Raw genomic sequence first — 16,862 nt, forward strand, 5'->3', positions numbered from 1 at the left:
ACAAATCCTTGTCTTTATGGAACTGACATTTCAGCTGAGAGGCAAAGTAATATGACCACAAGCAAAGTGTTAGGTCTGTTAGGGATCCGTGCTATGAAGAGAAATAAAGGAGTGTAAGGGAGACCTGTCTGTTAGACAGAGGGAAGGAGGTTTGGGGGGGAAGGGGGTTCTATGCTAAGGTGACACCTGAGCGGAATCATGGCTCAAGAGAGGAAGAGAGCCCTAGCCGGTGTGGCTCAGTGGATAGAGCATCAGCCTGTGGACCAAAGGGTTCCAGGTTTGATTCCGGTCAGGGGCATGTACCTTGGTTGTGGGGACATCCCCAGTAGGTGTGCAGGAGGCAGCTGATCGATGTTTCTCTCTCATCAATGTTTCTAACTCTCCATTCCTCTCTGTAAAAAAAATAATCAATAAAATATATCTTGAGAGAGAGAGAGAGAGAGAGAGCACAATGGGGTTAGATTGGGGGAAAGAGTTCCAAGCAGAGGGCACAGCAAATGCAAAGGTCCTGGGGTACAACTGTGCTTGGCAGATCCTAAGAGGACCAGGGGCAAGGGAGAGGAGGAAGGTGGCCACAGCCAAGGCTTGGCTTCATGCTACGTGCGGTCCGCCTAGGAAATGCCTCGTTTTCCTGAGAGAGAAGTTCGCGTCTCTCCCTTGCACTTCCGACTACAGACCTCACAGAGAGGAATCTCCCCACGAGAAGGAAGGAAAAAAAAATGACAAGGGGAACCAGCTAAACAACATGTGTTCTGTTCACACAGGGAGTACGTGTGTGTGTGTGTGTGTGGCCATAGAGTCCACACCAAATTGTGGACAACGGCGACCTTCTGTGTATGGGTTGATTTTATAAAAAAGTTTCCTTTTTCATCTTTTTATTTATTTTAATTATATATATATATATATATATATATATATATATATATATATATATATATATTTTTTTTTTTTTTTTTTTTTTTTTTTTTTACAGAGAGGAAGGGAGAGGGAGAGCTAGAAACTTCAATGCTGCACACTGGGGATGTGCCTGCAACCAAGGCACATGCCCTTGACCGGAATAGAACCTGGGACCCTTCAGTCCACAGGCGGACGCCAAACCAGTTTTAGCACCTTTTTCATCTTTGGAAAAAAAAAAAAAAATAAAAAGTTTTACAATTATGTCTGTTGGCAGACACGCCTTAGATCGCCAACCCTACCATGAAACCCAGCCCCCAGGTCTTTGGCGACTTAAAAACCGGGAAATGGTAAGATATGTACACATATAATACCTTAATGAAAAAAAATGAAAAGAATAAAAAATAAAAACCAGAAAATGAGCCCCAAATCCGGTCCTACCTCAGCCCCAGTCCAGTCCCCAGCCCCTCCCTCCTTCGGACCCGAAAGTCCAGGCCTCTATGCACTTCCTCCTTCGAACCCGGAAGTCCAGGCCTCCAAGCCCCTCCTCTCTCGGACCCGGAAGTCCAGGACCCCAGCCACCACCACCACCACCCCCACCCCCAAACCCCACCCCTCTCCCGGCCCCGAACCAGAGTCCAGTCTTCCAGTCCCGGAGTCCACGCTAAGCCTCTAACTCCGCGCCACGTGAGCGCTCGCTCTCCCACAACTCCCCACTGTCCATCTCAGCTCTGGCCCCGCCCCCCACTCTGCCGCTGGGAAGACAGCGTGAGTCGGCCCCGCCCCTTCCGCCAAGCGCTGTGGCTCAGGCATTGCCAGTTTCCCCTTCCCGGCCCCGCCCCCAATTCGGGGTCCTTCCCCCTGCCCGCTCCTTCTTTGGGGCCGTCCACAGAATTGCCTGACGCTCATGACTGGACAACAGGCGGCGGTATTTCCTTGGTTTTTATTCTCCGCCTTACAGGGGCAACGTAGTATGTCCCGTTCAGGAAGATTCTACAGGGAACAAACATTGTGTTCCTTCCCCAAGCACCGAAGCGGGGTTTCTGGCACCGGCGCCAATACTGGACGCCTCGGGGCGGAGCCCAGACTGGCCGCGGGGGAGGGGAGGGGTCCTTGCGAGCGGGCGGCGCGCTCTATAAAGTGGGGCGCGAGGCCAGCCGCCATCCCAGAGGAGGAAGTTCGAGTTGGGTGAGTTCTTCCTTTTTCTTTGGTTTCGTTCCGGCTGCGCCGCGGGACGTGCCAGGTGCCGGGGCTGTGGCGGGATGGCGGCGTTGTCGCGTGGTTTGGGGTCACGGCCTTCGCCCCGCGGGGTGGGCTGGGGCGTCTGGAGCGAGTGCGGGGGACGCTCGCACGGGGAGGACTCGTGTCGCCGGAGCGGCGGGGCCTGTCCCGCCTTTTCTGTTCCGCCTTCTCGGCGGCGCGCTGCCCGGGCCTCCGCCATGTTGTCCATCTTTCTCTGAACGGTCGGCCTCAAAACAAGAAAAGTTCTGGGATGGTGTCCACTACTTACTAGGAAGATGGGAGAGCCGAAACCGGCTTGGCTCAGTGGATAGAGCATCGGCCTGCGGACTGAAAGGTCCCGGGTTCGATTCCGGTCAAGGGCACGTGCCTTGGTTGCGGGCACATCCCCAGTAGGGGGTGTGCAGGAGGCAGCTGATCCTTGTTTCTCTCTCATCGACGTTTCTAACTCTCTATCCCTCTCCCTTCCTCTCTGTGGAAAATTATTAAAATATATTTAAATATATATATTTATTTCTTTTGATTTTTTTTTACTGATTTTTTTAATTTTATATTTTATATAAATACAAAATAAAATATATCCACTGAGCCAAGCAGGCTTCGGCCTGCCTGGATCTTTGAGTTCGGGTCTGTGTTGTCCCCTTAGGACTGCTGCTAAGTGTCTCTGGGGCCTGGGTGAAGGGGGGGGACTAGGGTCCCTGTGATGTCCAGCACTGGGGTCTGAGGGACCCTGGCTCTGAGGAGGGGTGCATGGGAGACCGTGATTGCTCTGCCCCCCACTGACTGCTTCCCCTCCCTGCTCCTTCCTGCAGGTGGTTCCTCCAGGAGTCAACAGCCCCCCGGCCCCCATCCTTCTTGGTAAGGACAGAAGTACCTTCTTAACTCCATAATAACCACGTTCCATTTCTAATGTTACAGATTTCTAGTTAGTAAGACCTAGATTGTGGTGGTGTTCCAATGTGGGTGCTCAGGAGCTGGGTGGTTTGTTCGGGTCCCACAGCTGAGGACCTGCATGTACAGAGACTTTGCTTTCCCGGTCTCATTTCTGCAACCTCCATGCACACTGGGGTGCTGAATGGTGATGGGGTGCTCTCTGTTCTCTCTTCCCTGCAGCGAAGGCGGCAGAACCAAGGAGGTTGGCTTTTGTTGTTATTAATACTCACTCAAGGGTATTTTTCCTTTTTTTTCTGGGAGAGGGAGAGACCCATCAGTTGGGTGCCTCCCTGACCAGGACTGGAGATTGAGTCTGGAACCGAGGTACTTGCCCTTGACCAGAATCAAAATCTTGGACTCTTCAGTCCATGGGCCAACGCTAACCACTGAGCTAAGCCTGCTAGGGCTAAACAGATTGGTTTTGATCCCCACTGATGCCACTTTGACCTGAGGGGCCGTTTGTGACTTGTCTGCCTGGCTGAGGTGGAGGTTCCTGTGTGGGTGCTATGGCCTGGCCTTACAGCTGAGGGTTCCCAGGGAGGGCAGCCCCCAAACTGCCAAGCCACCCTGAATCACGTGACCACCGCTGTGCAGAGATGAGTAAGGAGGTAGGTGCAGGAGCAGTTGGGATTAGATAGAAACACGGGGAGGGGGGGGGGCTTGAGGCTTGGGGCCCCTGTGATGTCCAGCACTGGGCTCTGACTCCCCTTGAAGACACGGTGCCCCCCAGGACCTTTGACACCTGGGGGTCTGAGGGGCCCTGGCTCTTGGGAGGTGTGGATGGGGGACCACGGTTGCCCTGTGCCCGGCTGACCTCCCCTCCCCCACTCCTTCCTGCAGGTGTTTCGTCTGTGGATGATTGAAGCGCCATTCCTCTAGGTAAGAACAGAAGAGGCTCCCCCATTCATAGAATGTGTGAATTATGCTGAGGTCAAGGCAAAGGCGGAGCTGTTAGCTGAGCCGGGCATGCTTCTCACTTGGTTGAATCCTTCACAGTGATACCATTGGGTTCCGGGAGGTTTAAATAGGAGGGGCTGTGCTTGGGGCCCCCGTGATGTCCAGCACTGGGCTCTGACCTCTCCTGAGGACTCTGTGCCCCCTGGGACCTTTGACACCCAGGGGTCTGAGGGGCCCCAGCTCCGGGGAAGTGTGGTGGGCTGTAACTAGTTTCCCACGCCTGGTGCCCCTGTGTCCCTGTGCCCCTGTGCTTCCTGTAGAAGCACCCCTCAGGCTTCCTGCTGTTTCCCTCCAGGGCAGCTGTGACCATGGCCGAGAGCACGAAGGGGCAGGCGCACCACCACTACACGTACACCGAGCTCCTGGCCATTGCACAGCACTTCAGGCAGGAGCCCGAAGAGCACATGGTGGCCTGGATTCTGCGGGTGTATGACCAAGGCGGCCTGGCCCTGGTCCTGAGTTTCCGGGAGCTGGCACTGCTGGGCAACCTGACCAGCGACGCCATCTTCAACTGCCTCTGCAGGGATCGGCAGTGGATCGGGCCCACGGCACTGCTCGTCTGGCTGCTGAAGGCCTGGCGCCAGCGCTGGCCGTCCTTCCTGCACTTCGAGGACCCCTTCAGGACCTGGTTCACCATGGAGCAGGCTATGCCGCTGGTGCGCCAGCTGGGCATGCTGCAGTGGATCTACCATGAGCCTGCGTTTGAGCAGGCTCCATGTCCTGCACCCGAGGATATGCCCTTCACAAGGGACATGTATCAGCGCCTAATGGCACTGGCCAGCAACCCCCAGTTTCAGCTGCAGCTGGCCGACCTGCCAGGCAATGACATGACGGTGCTGGAGGCGCTGGTGGAGATCCAGAAGAGATCAGGTCAAAGACCGCCTGCCTCTGAGCCAGGTGTGTCCCAGGAGTCCACCAAGATCTTCCTGGGACATGGCGTCCGCCTTACTACATCCAGGCCTGTGGGACTGAGCCCTAATTTCCAGAGCTCAGGGGGCTGGTTTGGGAGCATGTAAAGTCCCCTGAGGGACCGCCCATCTGTTCTGTGTTTAAGATGTGTATATGTATGTATGTATATAGATTTAAGAGAGGGAGAGAAACATCAATGATGAGAATCACTGATCGGCTGCCTCCTGCACACCCTCTATTGGAGATGGAGTCTGCAGGCCAATGCTCTATCCACTGAACCATGCTGGCTAAGGCTGTCCTTGAGTTTTTTATGGGCAGACCATCCTCACTACCTCATGGGTGTCCCTGGCCAGAGCTGGTGGAGGGGAGCTAGCTACCTGGGTTCCATGGAGAAGCCAGCAGGTCTCTTACATTCCAGCCAAAATGGCATGTGGGTGGGCCCCCCTCAGGCCCCAAAGCACTATAAGCCCAGCGGGGAGACCCCATGGCCTACCACACGAAGCTTGTGCTGTTTTTACTTGTTAATGCATTGTTTTCACTCAATACTTAAGCATAGCTGAAACCATTTCAGCTCAGTGGATAGACAGTCGGTCTACGGACTGAAAGGTCCCAGGTTCGATTCCAGTCAAGGGCATGTACCTTGGTTGCGGGCACATCCCCAGGGGGGCTGTGCAGGAGGCAGCTGGTCAGTGTTTCTCTCTCATCGATGTTTCAAGCTCTCTCCCTTCCTCTCTGTAAAAAAAAAATCAATATTTTTAATTTTTTTTTTAAGTACGTAAGCATATACGACACTTCAGTTCTAAGCACACTCATTTGTCTTGGTTTTTCTCTTAGGTCTTTTGTTTGTAACTCCTTTCCCTTCTGAAGCCGGCTTGCTGTTTGCTCACCGGGAGAAGGGACTGCCAGGCCAGCCGCCGTGTCCAGCTGCATGTGTGGTTTCTGGCCAGTGTCTGGGTTCAGTGTTGGCACCAGGAATCCCGCTGGGGGTGGGGGTGGGGGTGAGGGCTTACGTGGTGCGCATCGCTGCCATGAACTGTGGTGCTGGGTGTGGCCCCCGTGCCAAGGCATTGCCAGCACCCTCATGGCGCAGGGTTCTGGGCACGGGCCTGTCTCCGTGGGCCCTGCCGAGAGGGCCAGGCTCCGCCAGTTCCTGGGAGCCGCCCCTGCAGCAGGGCAGGGAAACCCTGGAATTCAGGTGAGCCTTCCCTGAGTGAGAAGGAGCTGGTCCCTCCCAGGACCCAGTGCAGGGGATTCTGGGTGTGGCTGTCTCCCTTCTAAGGCCTGTCCAGCATCAGCGATGGGTGTGATGGCAGGTGACTGCGCCTGAGCCCTGCCCACAATGCTAGGCATTGGGTAGGCCTTGGCCAGGCTCTGTTGGTAGCCCCAGCTTTCTCCTCTCATAGCCCAGGGGATTCTGCAGCCCGTTTTCCCTCGGGAGGGTTAGAGGGTCCTGGTAGCTGGGATTGACTTCTAGCCACAACCTCCAATTCTCCGACTACCCTATGTAGTGGGCACTGGGTGACTGGCTGCCTGCCACACACCAACACCCCACCCCCCAGTGTTCTAATCCGGGCTGTTCACACACTTGAGCCTGATGCCTGGCTGGTGGGGAGGGCAGTGGCCGCAGGAGCATGAGTGCTATGAGTCCTGGGCCCACCACACCAGCCACGTATGGCACCTGAGCCGCTGGGATGTGGCTGGGACCTGACTGACATTTTATTTAAATGCCGCATGGCGGTCCTGGGAGGTGAATTTCAGAGGTGCTGCAGTCCGACTCGCCCTGAGATGGGAGCACAGGGGCGAGTGGCTTCCCGAGTTGTGCAGCCTCAGGCTGGGCACTGGGCAGCCTTGGGGCCGGGCTCAGCTCCAGATACAAGACAGGCCTGACCCCTCCCCAGGGGCCTAGAGGGCTGGAGGTGCTGCTTGTCTCCTGGACATGGCGTCCAAGAGGACTCAGCCTTGTTTCTCGCTACATGCCATCGTGTATGTAGAGAAAGACATCAGGACGCCCCGAGAGGCACCTTCACATACCAATGTAGACTGCACGTGTGCGTAGGGGCCTGTCGACATACAGGCATGTGCTATCACATGCAGGAAGTGCACACGTTAAAGTGCAGAACCATCCAGACATCTGAGCATGAACTGCATGCACGTGCATGCGCGCACACAACCACTTGTGACTAACAGGCTAGGGGCCCTGTGCGTCCGTCCACACACACATACAGGCGCACACAGGAAGTCACAGAAGCTGGTACAGCTGGTGAGCACACGTGTTGGGGTCCAGAGTCGGCAGTGGGGAGGGGTGCCCAGTTTCGCGGCTCACACGGGGTCCCCCCAGGCCCGCAGGCAGCCGGGTCTCCAGGCCAGCAGCCCCAGCCCCGTGCAGAGCGCCGCCAGCATAGCCACAGCCCCAGCCAGCAGGGGCACCATGGTGGCTGCAGGGAGAACATGAGGGGTGAGTCTCGGGACTGGAACCCTCCTGACCCCACCCCAGCACCCAGGGCCTCACCTGTGGGAGAGGCAGGCTCGTGGGCGCCGTGGCAGGGGACCCCGTGGGCTGGGGGCCGGGCCGGGGCGGTCAGCTGGTGGAAGCGGCCCAGCGGGCAGGGCCCTGGGCACCCAGGGAGGCTGAGGCTGAGGGGCAGGCCGGTGGAGTTGCGGTAGAAGAGGGAGACGGTGACATTCCTGCAGAGAGAGGGGTCATGGCAGCCAGCCTCCCCGCCCCCACCGCTGACCCCAAATCTAGACCAGAGCGTGCAAATGGAGGGGCTGGGCTCCAGGCCGTGCCTGGGCTGTCCTCTGCCCGCCATCACCCCTCCTCTCAAAAGCTCTGCCCGCCCATTCCCAGGTGCCCCGCTCCTCACCCTGCATCTTCATCGTCCTCCTCGGGGTCCCCCAGGCGCCTCCGGAACTCGAAGCCCAGGCAGGCAGCGTAGGGCGGGGTGTGCCCGTCGTAGAGGCCCAGGGCCCCCTGGAGGGCCAGCAGGGTGCTGTCGTGCTGCCAACAGATGAAGGCTGAGCTGGCTCCTCCCCCCTCCCCTGGCGACCCCTTCCCCTGCACCCTAGTATCCTGCCTCCCAGACGCCCCCAGGCCCCTGGGAACCCCAGCCCCCAAATCTGCTCACCCTGGAGGCAGTCCCACCTGGTACAGGGGGTCATTTAATACGGATTGGCCAAGTGGCCCTGCCGGTGGCCCAGTGGTTGAGCGTCAACCTGTGAACCACGCGGTCCAGGTTGGATTCTGGTTCAAGGGCACATGCCCAGGTTGTGGGCTTGATCCCCAGTGTGGGGCGTGCAGGAGGCAGCCAATCATTGATTCTCTCTCATCATTGATGTTTCTATCCCTCTTCCTCTCTGAAATTTATATATATATATATATATATATATATATATATATATATATATATATAATTTTTTTTTTTTTTTTAATTGTTGAAACCGGTTTGGTTCAGTGGATGGAGCATCGACCTGCAGACTGAGGGGTCCCAGGTTCAATTCTGGTCAAGGGCATGTACTGTGGTTGCGGGCACATCCCCAGTAGGAGGTGTGCAAGAGGCAGCTGATCGATGTTTCTAACACTCTATCCCTCTCTCTTCCTCTCTGTAAAAAAAAATCAATAAAAATAGCTGAAACCGGTTTGGCTCAGTGAATAGAGCATCGGCCTGCGGACTGAAAGGTCCCGGGTTCGATTCCGGTCAAGGGCATGTACCTGGGTTGTGGACACATCCCCAGTAGGAGGTGTGCAAGAGGCAGCTGATCGGTGTTTCTCTCTCATCGATGTTTCTAACTCTCTATCCTTCTCCTTTCCTCTCTGTAAAAAAAATCAATAAAATATATATTTTTTAAATATATTAAAATATATTATTAAAAAAAAAACACAAACATTGGTCAAATGGATGCACAATATGATCGGACAGCTCAATTCAACCGCCTGCCCTCCCAGAGGAGCTGAATTCTTTCTCAGAACTCCATCCCCTCCCTCCTTCCAGGCGCTATACCTCTAGTGATATGTCTGCAGCTGTGAGCTACCCAAGGCAGTGCCGAGGTCCCATGGAGACCACTGGCTCTTCCTCCTCACCCCAACAACCACCCGCCCCCCAGGCCCTTGCCAAAAACTCACAGCCGAGTACATCACCATCTTGAGGGGCAGCCCCAGGCGCTGGACCCGAGAGAAGTTAGCAAGGATGGCGTCCAGCAAGATCCCTGAGGGAGCAAGACCGGGGTGCTGAGAACCCCCAGAGAGAGGTGCCCGGCCGGCAGCCCCCCGCCCCCCGCCCCACACCTCACCCCCTGTCAGCTGGGCCTTCTCTGCTGCCCGGGGTGGGCCCACGTGGGCCCCGATGTCCAGGGCGGAGATCTGGGCTAGTGTCTGCAGGACATCCGGGGAGGCCCAGGACGGGAGGGGGAGACCGTGGGCTCGCTGGGGAGAGACAGGGAGAGAGGACAATGCGACCGGGTGTCCCCTCGCCCTCCCAAGGCCTGTGCGTGATCCTGCCATCCTCTCCCCGTGCGCCGCCCCCCCCCTCCCATCTGAACCCCGCTGGGGCTGGCTGGCCAGGTCAGGAAGTGGTGGCTTGGCCAATAGCGATTATTTCTAGTATTCACCATCACCCCGCAGTCCGGCAGCCTTTATGAGACCCGGGGCCAGAGGTGTTTCAGAATTCAGCCATTTGGGACTTGGGCGCCGTCTCATGGTGCCAGTCCCACAGAAATTCCTAGCATCACGGGGGGGTCTGAGGCAGCCCCCTAATCACCCACATTGCTAGTCCCAACGGGCGGTTGGGAACATTCCCAGCAAGTGGGGGAAGCCAAGCCTAAGAAGAGCATCAGGCCGCCGAAACCGGTGTGGCTCAGTGGATAGAGCGTCGGGCTGCAGACTGAAAGGTCCCGGGTTCGATTCCGGTCAAGGGCACGTACCTTGGTTGTGGGCACATCCCCGGTGGGGGGGAGGGGGCGGGTGTGCAAGAGGCAGCTGATGGATGTTTCTCTCTCGTGGATGTTTCTAACTCTCTATCCCTCTCCCCTTCCTCCCTCTCTATAAAAAGTCAATAAAATACATTTTTATTTTTTTTTAAAGAGAGAGAGCTCCAGGCCATGCCAGGGGACAATAGAGCCACAAAGAGGAATTGCCACCAGGTAGCCTTGAACCCGAGTGTGGCACGTTGCCTGCATGGATTGACCCGTTTTGATTCTCACAGCAACCCCAGCCCCACGGTGCCCACGGAGAAACGGAGGCGCCAGGGCCTGAGTGACCAGCCTGCGGGGGCGTGGGCATGGGCACGGAGCTGCGAGGCTGGAGGCGTGGGCGGGGTGGGGGCTCACCTGGCACATCAGCGTGTCCAGAACCTTCCACGCCCTGCGGAGCGGCTCCCCAACCAGGGACAGCCCGGTGCAGTTCTCCAGGTGAGGCAGGAAGTCCTGCTGGACGGGCCGGTGAGGCTGGGGGACCCCCACGCCCGCCCGCCCCCTCTCCTCCCGCCGCCCCGCCCCCGCCCACGGCCCGCTCACCGCCCAGCCCTCCAGCGCCCTCTGGTACGCCGGGGCCTCCGTGGCCTCCCGCAGCAGCTCGCGGTACCGGGGGCAGGAGCGCGTGGGGAACCTCAGCAGCTGGGGGAAACTGAGGCTCAGAGAGGGCAGCAGGGGACGGTGGGGGCGTCGGGGCTGTGGCTGCCCAGCATGGGGGACAGGCTCACCCACCGGACAACTGGCCCCCGGAGCTCCTGCGGCTCCCCCTCGGGCTCCCGGGAGCCGCCCGCCAAGCCCAGCACCGCCCCTCCTGGGGGCCTCCCTCTCCCCACGCCTCCCACCCGGGTCCGGCCCCACCCAGGCCTGCCCCACCCCCACCTTGTCCTGGGCGAGCGGCACCGTGTGCACGGGGACGGGCCTCCAGGCGGCCTCGGGGCGCCCCGGGCCGGCCTCGGGGAACAGCCCCGCCAGGTTGGCCTGAGCGCTCTCCAGCGTCCGGTCGAAGTCCGTGCTGCGGATGTACACCTGGGGCGGGGGGGGGGGGGGGGGGGTGCAGGCGAGGGGGCGGCAGTCACAAGGGGGCCACAGTCCGGGTCGGAGGTTAGCCGCAAAGCTTTGGATTCGCTTTGGGGTTGACAGGGGGCAGGAGTCAAAACATCAGGTCAGGACGAAACCGGTTTGGCTCAGTGGATAGAGCGTCGGCCTGCGGACTGGAAGGTCCCGGGTTCGATTCCGGTCAGGGGCATGTACAGTACCTTGGTTGCGGGCACATCCCCAGTGGGGGGTGTGCAGGAGGCAGCTGATCGATGTTTCTCTCTCATCGATATTTCTAGCTCTCTATCCCTCTCCCTTCCTCTCTGTAAAAAATCAATTAAAAATATTTTTTTTTTAAATCAGGTCAGATGTGAATGTCTGAACCTCAGTGTTGGGAGTTGGGATCAAGGGTCAGAGGTCAGTGGCAGGAGCAGCCGGGTTGGAGGTCGGGGATTGGGTGGGTGTGTAGGATTGAGGGGGTCAGCTGAGTCACGGAAAGTCCAAAAGGAAGATCAGAATGGATGCTGGCTGGAAGCTGGAGGCCAAGAATAGGAGAGCGGGATGGAGGACACGGGGTCAGAGGTCAGTACATGTCTGTCGGGGGTCAGGGGTCAGAGGTCAGGAGGAACGATCCTAAGGAGGGGATGTCACAAGACAGAAGAGGAGAGAGGAAAAGAAAGATTTGGCGAAGGGTCGAGGTCGAGGTCAAAGGTCTGAGGTCAGGAGGGCAAGTTGACTCAATGAAGGTTAAAGACAGCATCGGTCAAGTTTTGAAGTGAGAGGGTGGAGGTCAGCAGGTCTGGTTGGTGTTGGTGAGAATGAGAAGACCAGAGGTAAAGGCCAGAACACAAAGCTAGAGTGGATGGGGGTCAGGGGTCAGAGGTCAAGGTGTGACTCAGGTTGGGACGAGGTCAGAAATCGATGATTCAAGATCAGAGGTCAGAACGTGGACGGGGATCCAGGTCACGTGGACGGGGATCAAAGGCCAGAGGCGGAGGCCCCAGGGGAGCATGGGAGCCAGCAGGGGTCAGAGGTGGGAGGTCAGGGGGCCAGGTGAAGGTCGCATGGCAGTACCTCCTCCCGCCGGTACTCGGGGCTCAGGAAGGCGTCATAGCGACTCCTCAGGAAGCGGCCCAGCTCCAGCTGCTGGCGGACCCCCTCCTGGGGACAGAGCAGGCTCAGCTGCCCCCCCCCCCCCGCCGGCCTCCCCGCCCCCCACCCGCGCCCCAGCCCCTCACCGCGGTCAGCTGGCCCAGGCCGCGCGGCCACAGCGCGGACACGGCCTCCTTGTGCGGGTCGGTGGGGTAGGAGGCCAGCGGGGCCCGGTCACCATGGCGGAACACCTGGGGAGGGGACCGGTCAGGGCGGCCTGGGGGAGGGCGGGGGGCGGGGGGGCCTGGGCTGGGTCCGGGGGCACCTCACCACAGCCACGAACACCAAGGGTCCCTCCACCAGGGCCTGGGGCAGCAGCAGCAGCAGGAGCAGGAGCGGTCCGACGGGGTGGCCCCCAAAGCCCGGCCCGGCCATGTCCGCACAGCCAGACGCTGAGCTCAGCCGCCGTCTGCGCCTCAGCCCCACCTGCCCATTACGGCCCAGCGCCCGCCCGCCCGCCCGCCCGCCCGGAGCAGGTCCCGGCACGCCCCCCGCAGCCGGCTCCCCGGCCTTGGCCAGCCTCGGGCTACCCTGTGGACGGATCCATTTCATTGTTGTTTTCATTTGTTTGTTAGTTAGTTTGTTTTTTTGTGTGTGTATGTGTTTAATATATTTTATTGATTTTTCACAGAGAGGAATGGGGAGAGATACAGAGTTAGAAACATCGATGAGAGAGAGTCATCGGTCAGCTGCCTCTTGCACACCCCCTACTGGGGATGTGTCCGCAACCCAGGTACATACCCTTGACTGGAATCGAACCTGGGACCTTTCAGTCCGCAACCGGTTTCGGCATTGTTTTTTAATATAGATAGATGGATAAATATTATTATTGATTTCAGAGAGGGAGAGGAAGATAGAAACATCAATGATAAGAGTGAATCATTGATCATCTGCCTCCTGCATGCCCTCTACTGGGGATTGAGCCTGCAACCCAGACATGTGCCCTTGACCGGAATCGAACCTGGGACCCTCCAGTCCCCAGGCCAATGCTCTAGCCACTGAGCCAAACCAGCTTGGGCTAATCCATTTCACTGTTATCACAGCCAGCCCGGGAGGTGCCGTTACGATGATCCCCGTCCCCGCTGTGCAGATGGGGAAACCGAGGCACGGGAGGGTTACGAACCTGACTGAAGGAGTACAGCTGAGTGGCAGGCAGCGCTGGGACTTGAACCCAGGTGCCCCGTAGCCTGGGCCCTTCAGAAGCAAGGAGACCTCCACCCGCACCCCACCCCCCAGACTCCCAGTCTCTGCTCTGCCCTCAGGTGCCGCACCCCCGTCTGCTCTCCCCGTAGGCAGGGCGTCTCCACCTTCTTCCGGGAAAGGGCCGGCGGGGTGTTCACTCACAGCCGGCCAGAGCCACCTGGCGTTGGACCGACGGGTTCGAACCCCAGCCGCACCACCTGCGAGCTGTGTGGCTGTGGGCGAGGTGCTGCCCCTCTGGGTGCCTCAGAATGAGAGGGAGCCGGGCCTGTGCCTCTGGGCGCTGCCTTGAGGGGTAAGTGCGTTCCGATGCATTCCGCACGCCTGCCACGCTGCCGGACAGGGCTTTGGGCAGTAACAACTAACCGGTGTCCTTTATTGCTTTCTGTGGTTTGGTTTGGTTTGTACATTTTATTGGTATTCTGGGACAGCAGCCCGAACAAAGGAAGGCAGGTGTTTTTTTTTTTAATATATATTTTATTGATTTTTCACAGAGAGGAAGGGAGAGGGACAGAGAGCTAGAAACATCGATGAGAGAGAGACATCGATCCGCTGCCTCCTGCACGCCCCCTACTGGGGATGTGCCTGCAACCGAGATACGTGCCCTTGACCGGAATCGAACCTGGGACCCTTCAGTCCGCAGACCGATGCTCTATCCGCTGAGCCAATCCGGTTTCGGCTCTCTCTCTCTCTCTCTCTCTCTCTCTCTCTCTCTCTCTCTCTCTCTCTCTAATATACTTTCTTGATATCAGAGAGGAAGGGAGAGGGATAGAGAGAGAGAAACATCCATAATGAAAGAGAATCATTGACCCACTGCCTCCTGCTCGCCCCACACCGAGGATGGAGCCCGCAATCCCGGCCATGGGCCCTTGACCGGGAATCAAACCGCCACCTCCTGGTTCATAGGTTGACACTCAACCCCTGAGCCACCCCAGCCGGGCCCCCATAGGACATTCCTGGCCCCCCCAAGCCTCTGCCCCCCATCATGGCCCCTCTACCCAGAATGTCCTTGCCCATCACCATGGCCACCATTCTGGTCTCCTAGACAACCCTCTGAGGTTCTGGTGGCTGGCTGTCCTCCCCTCCCTCAGAGGCCCAAGAGCAGCTCAGGGAGGTCAAGCATCTTTGCCCTGAGGATTCATGGCCATGAACTTCCAAGAAGTAAGGGCGGGTCCGGTGGGACAGGGAGGGCGGGGCGGGGCTGGGGGGCGGGAGGGACAGGCCCTGACCTCCCGCTCCCCACAGAACGTGACGCTGGCCATCGCCATGTTCACCATCCTGACCTCCATCTACTTCTTCAACAAGGTGAGCTCCGGGGAGGGGCGGCGGGCGGCTCTGTCCGCGGGTGCCCGCCTCCCCTCTCCACGTCCCTGCCTGCCTGCCTGTGTCTCCTCCTCTCCTAGTCTCAGCGCTGAGAAAGAGAAGACACCGGACGGCTTAATCCCTGAGCCCTGGCTCCGCCCGACCATGGCTCTGGCCTCTGAGACCTAATAAATGTGACTGAGTCAGCACAGCCGGCTCCGTGCCAACACCTCGGCGGCTCTGTCCATGGGCCTGGTCCCTGGGTGTGAGAGAGGAGGGATGAGGGCCCGGACCCCTGGGTCTGAGGGAGGAGGGGCTGGGGGCCTGGACTCCTGGGTCTGAGGGAGGAGGGATGGGGGCCTGGACTCCTGGGTCTGAGGGAGGAGGGCTGGGGGCCTGGACTCCTGGGTCTGAAGGAGGAAGGGTTGGGGGTTGGACCCCTGGGTCTGAAGGAGGAGGGATGGGGGCCTGGACCCCTGGGTCTGAGGGAGGAGGGGCTGGGGCCTGGACTCCTGGGTCTGAGGGAGGAGGGGCTGGGGCCTGGACCCCTGGGTCTGAGGGAGGAGGGGCTGGGGCCTGGACTCCTGGGTCTGAGGGAGGAGGGCTGGGGGCCTGGACTCTTGGGTCTGAGGGAGGAGGGGCTGGGGGCCTGGACCCCTGGGTCTGAGGGAGGAGGGGCTGGGGGCCTGGACTCTTGGATCTGAGAAAGGAGGGGCTGGGGGCCCGGACCCCTGGGTCTGAGGGAGGAGGGGCTGGGGGCCTGGACCCCTGGGTCTGAGGGAGGAGGGGCTGGGGGCCTGGACTCCTGGGTCTGAGGGAGGAGGGCTGGGGGCCTGGACTCCTGGGTCTGAGGGAGGAGGGATGGGGGCCTGGACTCTTGGGTCTGAGGGAGGAGGGGCTGGGGGCCTGGACTCCTGGGTCTGAGGGAGGAGGGGCTGGGGGCCTGGACCCCTGGGTCTGAGGGAGGAGGGGCTGGGGGCCTGGACTCCTGGGTCTGAGGGAGGAGGGCTGGGGGCCTGGACTCCTGGGTCTGAGGGAGGAGGGATGGGGGCCTGGACTCTTGGGTCTGAGGGAGGAGGGGCTGGGGGCCTGGACTCCTGGGTCTGAGGGAGGAGGGGCTGGGGGCCTGGATCCCTGGGTCTGAGGGAGGAGGGGCTGGGGGCCTGGACTCTTGGATCTGAGAAAGGAGGGGCTGGGAGCCTGGACTCCTGGATCTGAGGGAGGAGGGGCGGGGCTCCTAGGTCTGAGGGAGGAGGGGCTGGGGGCCTGGACCCCTGGGTCTGAGGGAGGAGGGGCTGGACCCCTGGGTCTGAGGGAGGAGGGACTGGGGGCCTGGACTCCTGGGTCTGAGGGAGGAGGGGCTGGGGGTCCACATTCTCAGATTTGAGGATAGGGACCCAGAATTTGAGCTGGGTTTTGAGGGGTGAGAGGGAGTCTGTTCAGAGAGGGAGACGTCACTCCACCTTTGGGTGGAAGAGCACGGAGGAGAGAAAAGAAGCCATTGCTTTTCAGCTGGAGGTGGGAGCAGGCGGCCTCTCCAGGGGATGACCGGACACGCTGGGCTTCCGGGGAAAGGACCAGCGCGTTCCGCCTGGGGGTTAGAATCACAGTTCCGCTACCCTGTGGGCCGGGGACCGCCCGCCCTTTGGGCCTGAGGTTCTGCAGGCTCGGTACTTGCCTCCTGGTTCGGACAGTCTTACTGATGGGAGCCTTGGCTGCAATACCCGGAGTCGCCACATAGGGGCAGTGTTGGACCACCTTCCCAGTCAGACTGCAGCCCAGTTCCAGGAGGGCCGCGGGTTCCGCAAAGTGTGTGTGTGTTGGGGGGGGGGAAAGGGGGCCGAGGGAGAGGGGGAATCCTTGAAGCTTCCATCCCCACACTTCCCTGGCTGCCCTACCTTGGACCCTCCCTCCAACCCCCTTTTTCTTTTTCTTTTTCTTTCTTTCTTTCTTTCTGTGTTTTAAAATATATATATTTTATTGCTTTTTTACAGAGAGGAAGGGAGAGGGATAGAGAGCTAGAAACATCGATGAGAAAGAAACATCGACCAGCTGCCTCCTGCACCCCCCCCACCGGGGATGTGCCCGCAACCAAGGTGCATGCCCTCCACCAGAATCGAACCCGGGACCTTTCAGTCCGCAGGCCGACGCTCTATCCACTGAGCCAAACTGGTTTCTGCCCCCAAAAAATAAATAAATAAAATAAAATAAAATTGCATATATATATATATATATATAATTTTTTTTTTAAGAATCAAAGCAGGCAGAGCAGAGGG

The 16,862-nt window shown here is 58.9% G+C and overlaps 2 protein-coding genes and 2 non-coding genes across 8 annotated transcripts; 3 read left to right on the top strand and 1 right to left on the bottom strand.

Moving 5' to 3' along the window:
* Positions 1-1,782: 1,782 nt before the first annotated feature.
* Positions 1,783-5,457, top strand: LOC118718768 (Friend virus susceptibility protein 1-like). Of its 5 annotated transcripts, none has more exons than XM_045581618.1 (4): positions 1,783-2,082; positions 2,946-2,991; positions 3,907-3,945; positions 4,319-5,457. In XM_045581618.1, exon 4 carries the CDS (start codon positions 4,332-4,334, stop codon positions 5,037-5,039), a length of 708 nt encoding a protein of 235 aa, XP_045437574.1. In that variant the 5' UTR covers positions 1,783-2,082; positions 2,946-2,991; positions 3,907-3,945; positions 4,319-4,331; the 3' UTR covers positions 5,040-5,457. The 5 variants fall into 5 exon arrangements, with proteins under 5 accessions (XP_045437574.1, XP_045437577.1, XP_045437576.1 ...); XM_045581620.1 differs by lacking the exon at positions 1,783-2,082 and adding an exon at positions 3,247-3,674 and having other exon boundaries at positions 2,842-2,991; XM_045581621.1 differs by lacking the exon at positions 3,907-3,945 and having other exon boundaries at positions 1,873-2,082; positions 2,946-2,987; positions 4,323-5,457.
* On the top strand, positions 3,737-3,827 carry LOC118718778. The gene has a single exon (XR_004987918.1). It is a non-coding gene; the product is annotated as a small nucleolar RNA SNORD88 (small nucleolar RNA).
* LOC118718779 lies at positions 4,110-4,200 on the top strand. The gene has a single exon (XR_004987919.1). It is a non-coding gene; the product is annotated as a small nucleolar RNA SNORD88 (small nucleolar RNA).
* Positions 5,458-6,441: 984 nt separating the features above from the next.
* On the bottom strand, positions 6,442-12,515 carry ACP4 (acid phosphatase 4). The gene is made up of 11 exons (XM_036437618.2): positions 12,355-12,515; positions 12,171-12,275; positions 12,007-12,093; positions 10,777-10,923; positions 10,441-10,539; positions 10,255-10,350; positions 9,220-9,352; positions 9,053-9,135; positions 7,797-7,930; positions 7,442-7,617; positions 6,442-7,367 (listed from the first exon to the last, which is right to left on the bottom strand). The coding sequence occupies exons 1-11, from the start codon at positions 12,457-12,459 to the stop codon at positions 7,252-7,254; spliced, it is 1,281 nt and encodes a 426-aa protein (XP_036293511.1). The 5' UTR covers positions 12,460-12,515; the 3' UTR covers positions 6,442-7,251.
* Positions 12,516-16,862: the final 4,347 nt, after the last annotated feature.

This window comes from Pipistrellus kuhlii, unplaced genomic scaffold (assembly GCF_014108245.1).
Source record: "Pipistrellus kuhlii isolate mPipKuh1 unplaced genomic scaffold, mPipKuh1.p scaffold_m20_p_145, whole genome shotgun sequence".
Taxonomy (NCBI): Eukaryota; Metazoa; Chordata; class Mammalia; order Chiroptera; family Vespertilionidae; genus Pipistrellus; species Pipistrellus kuhlii.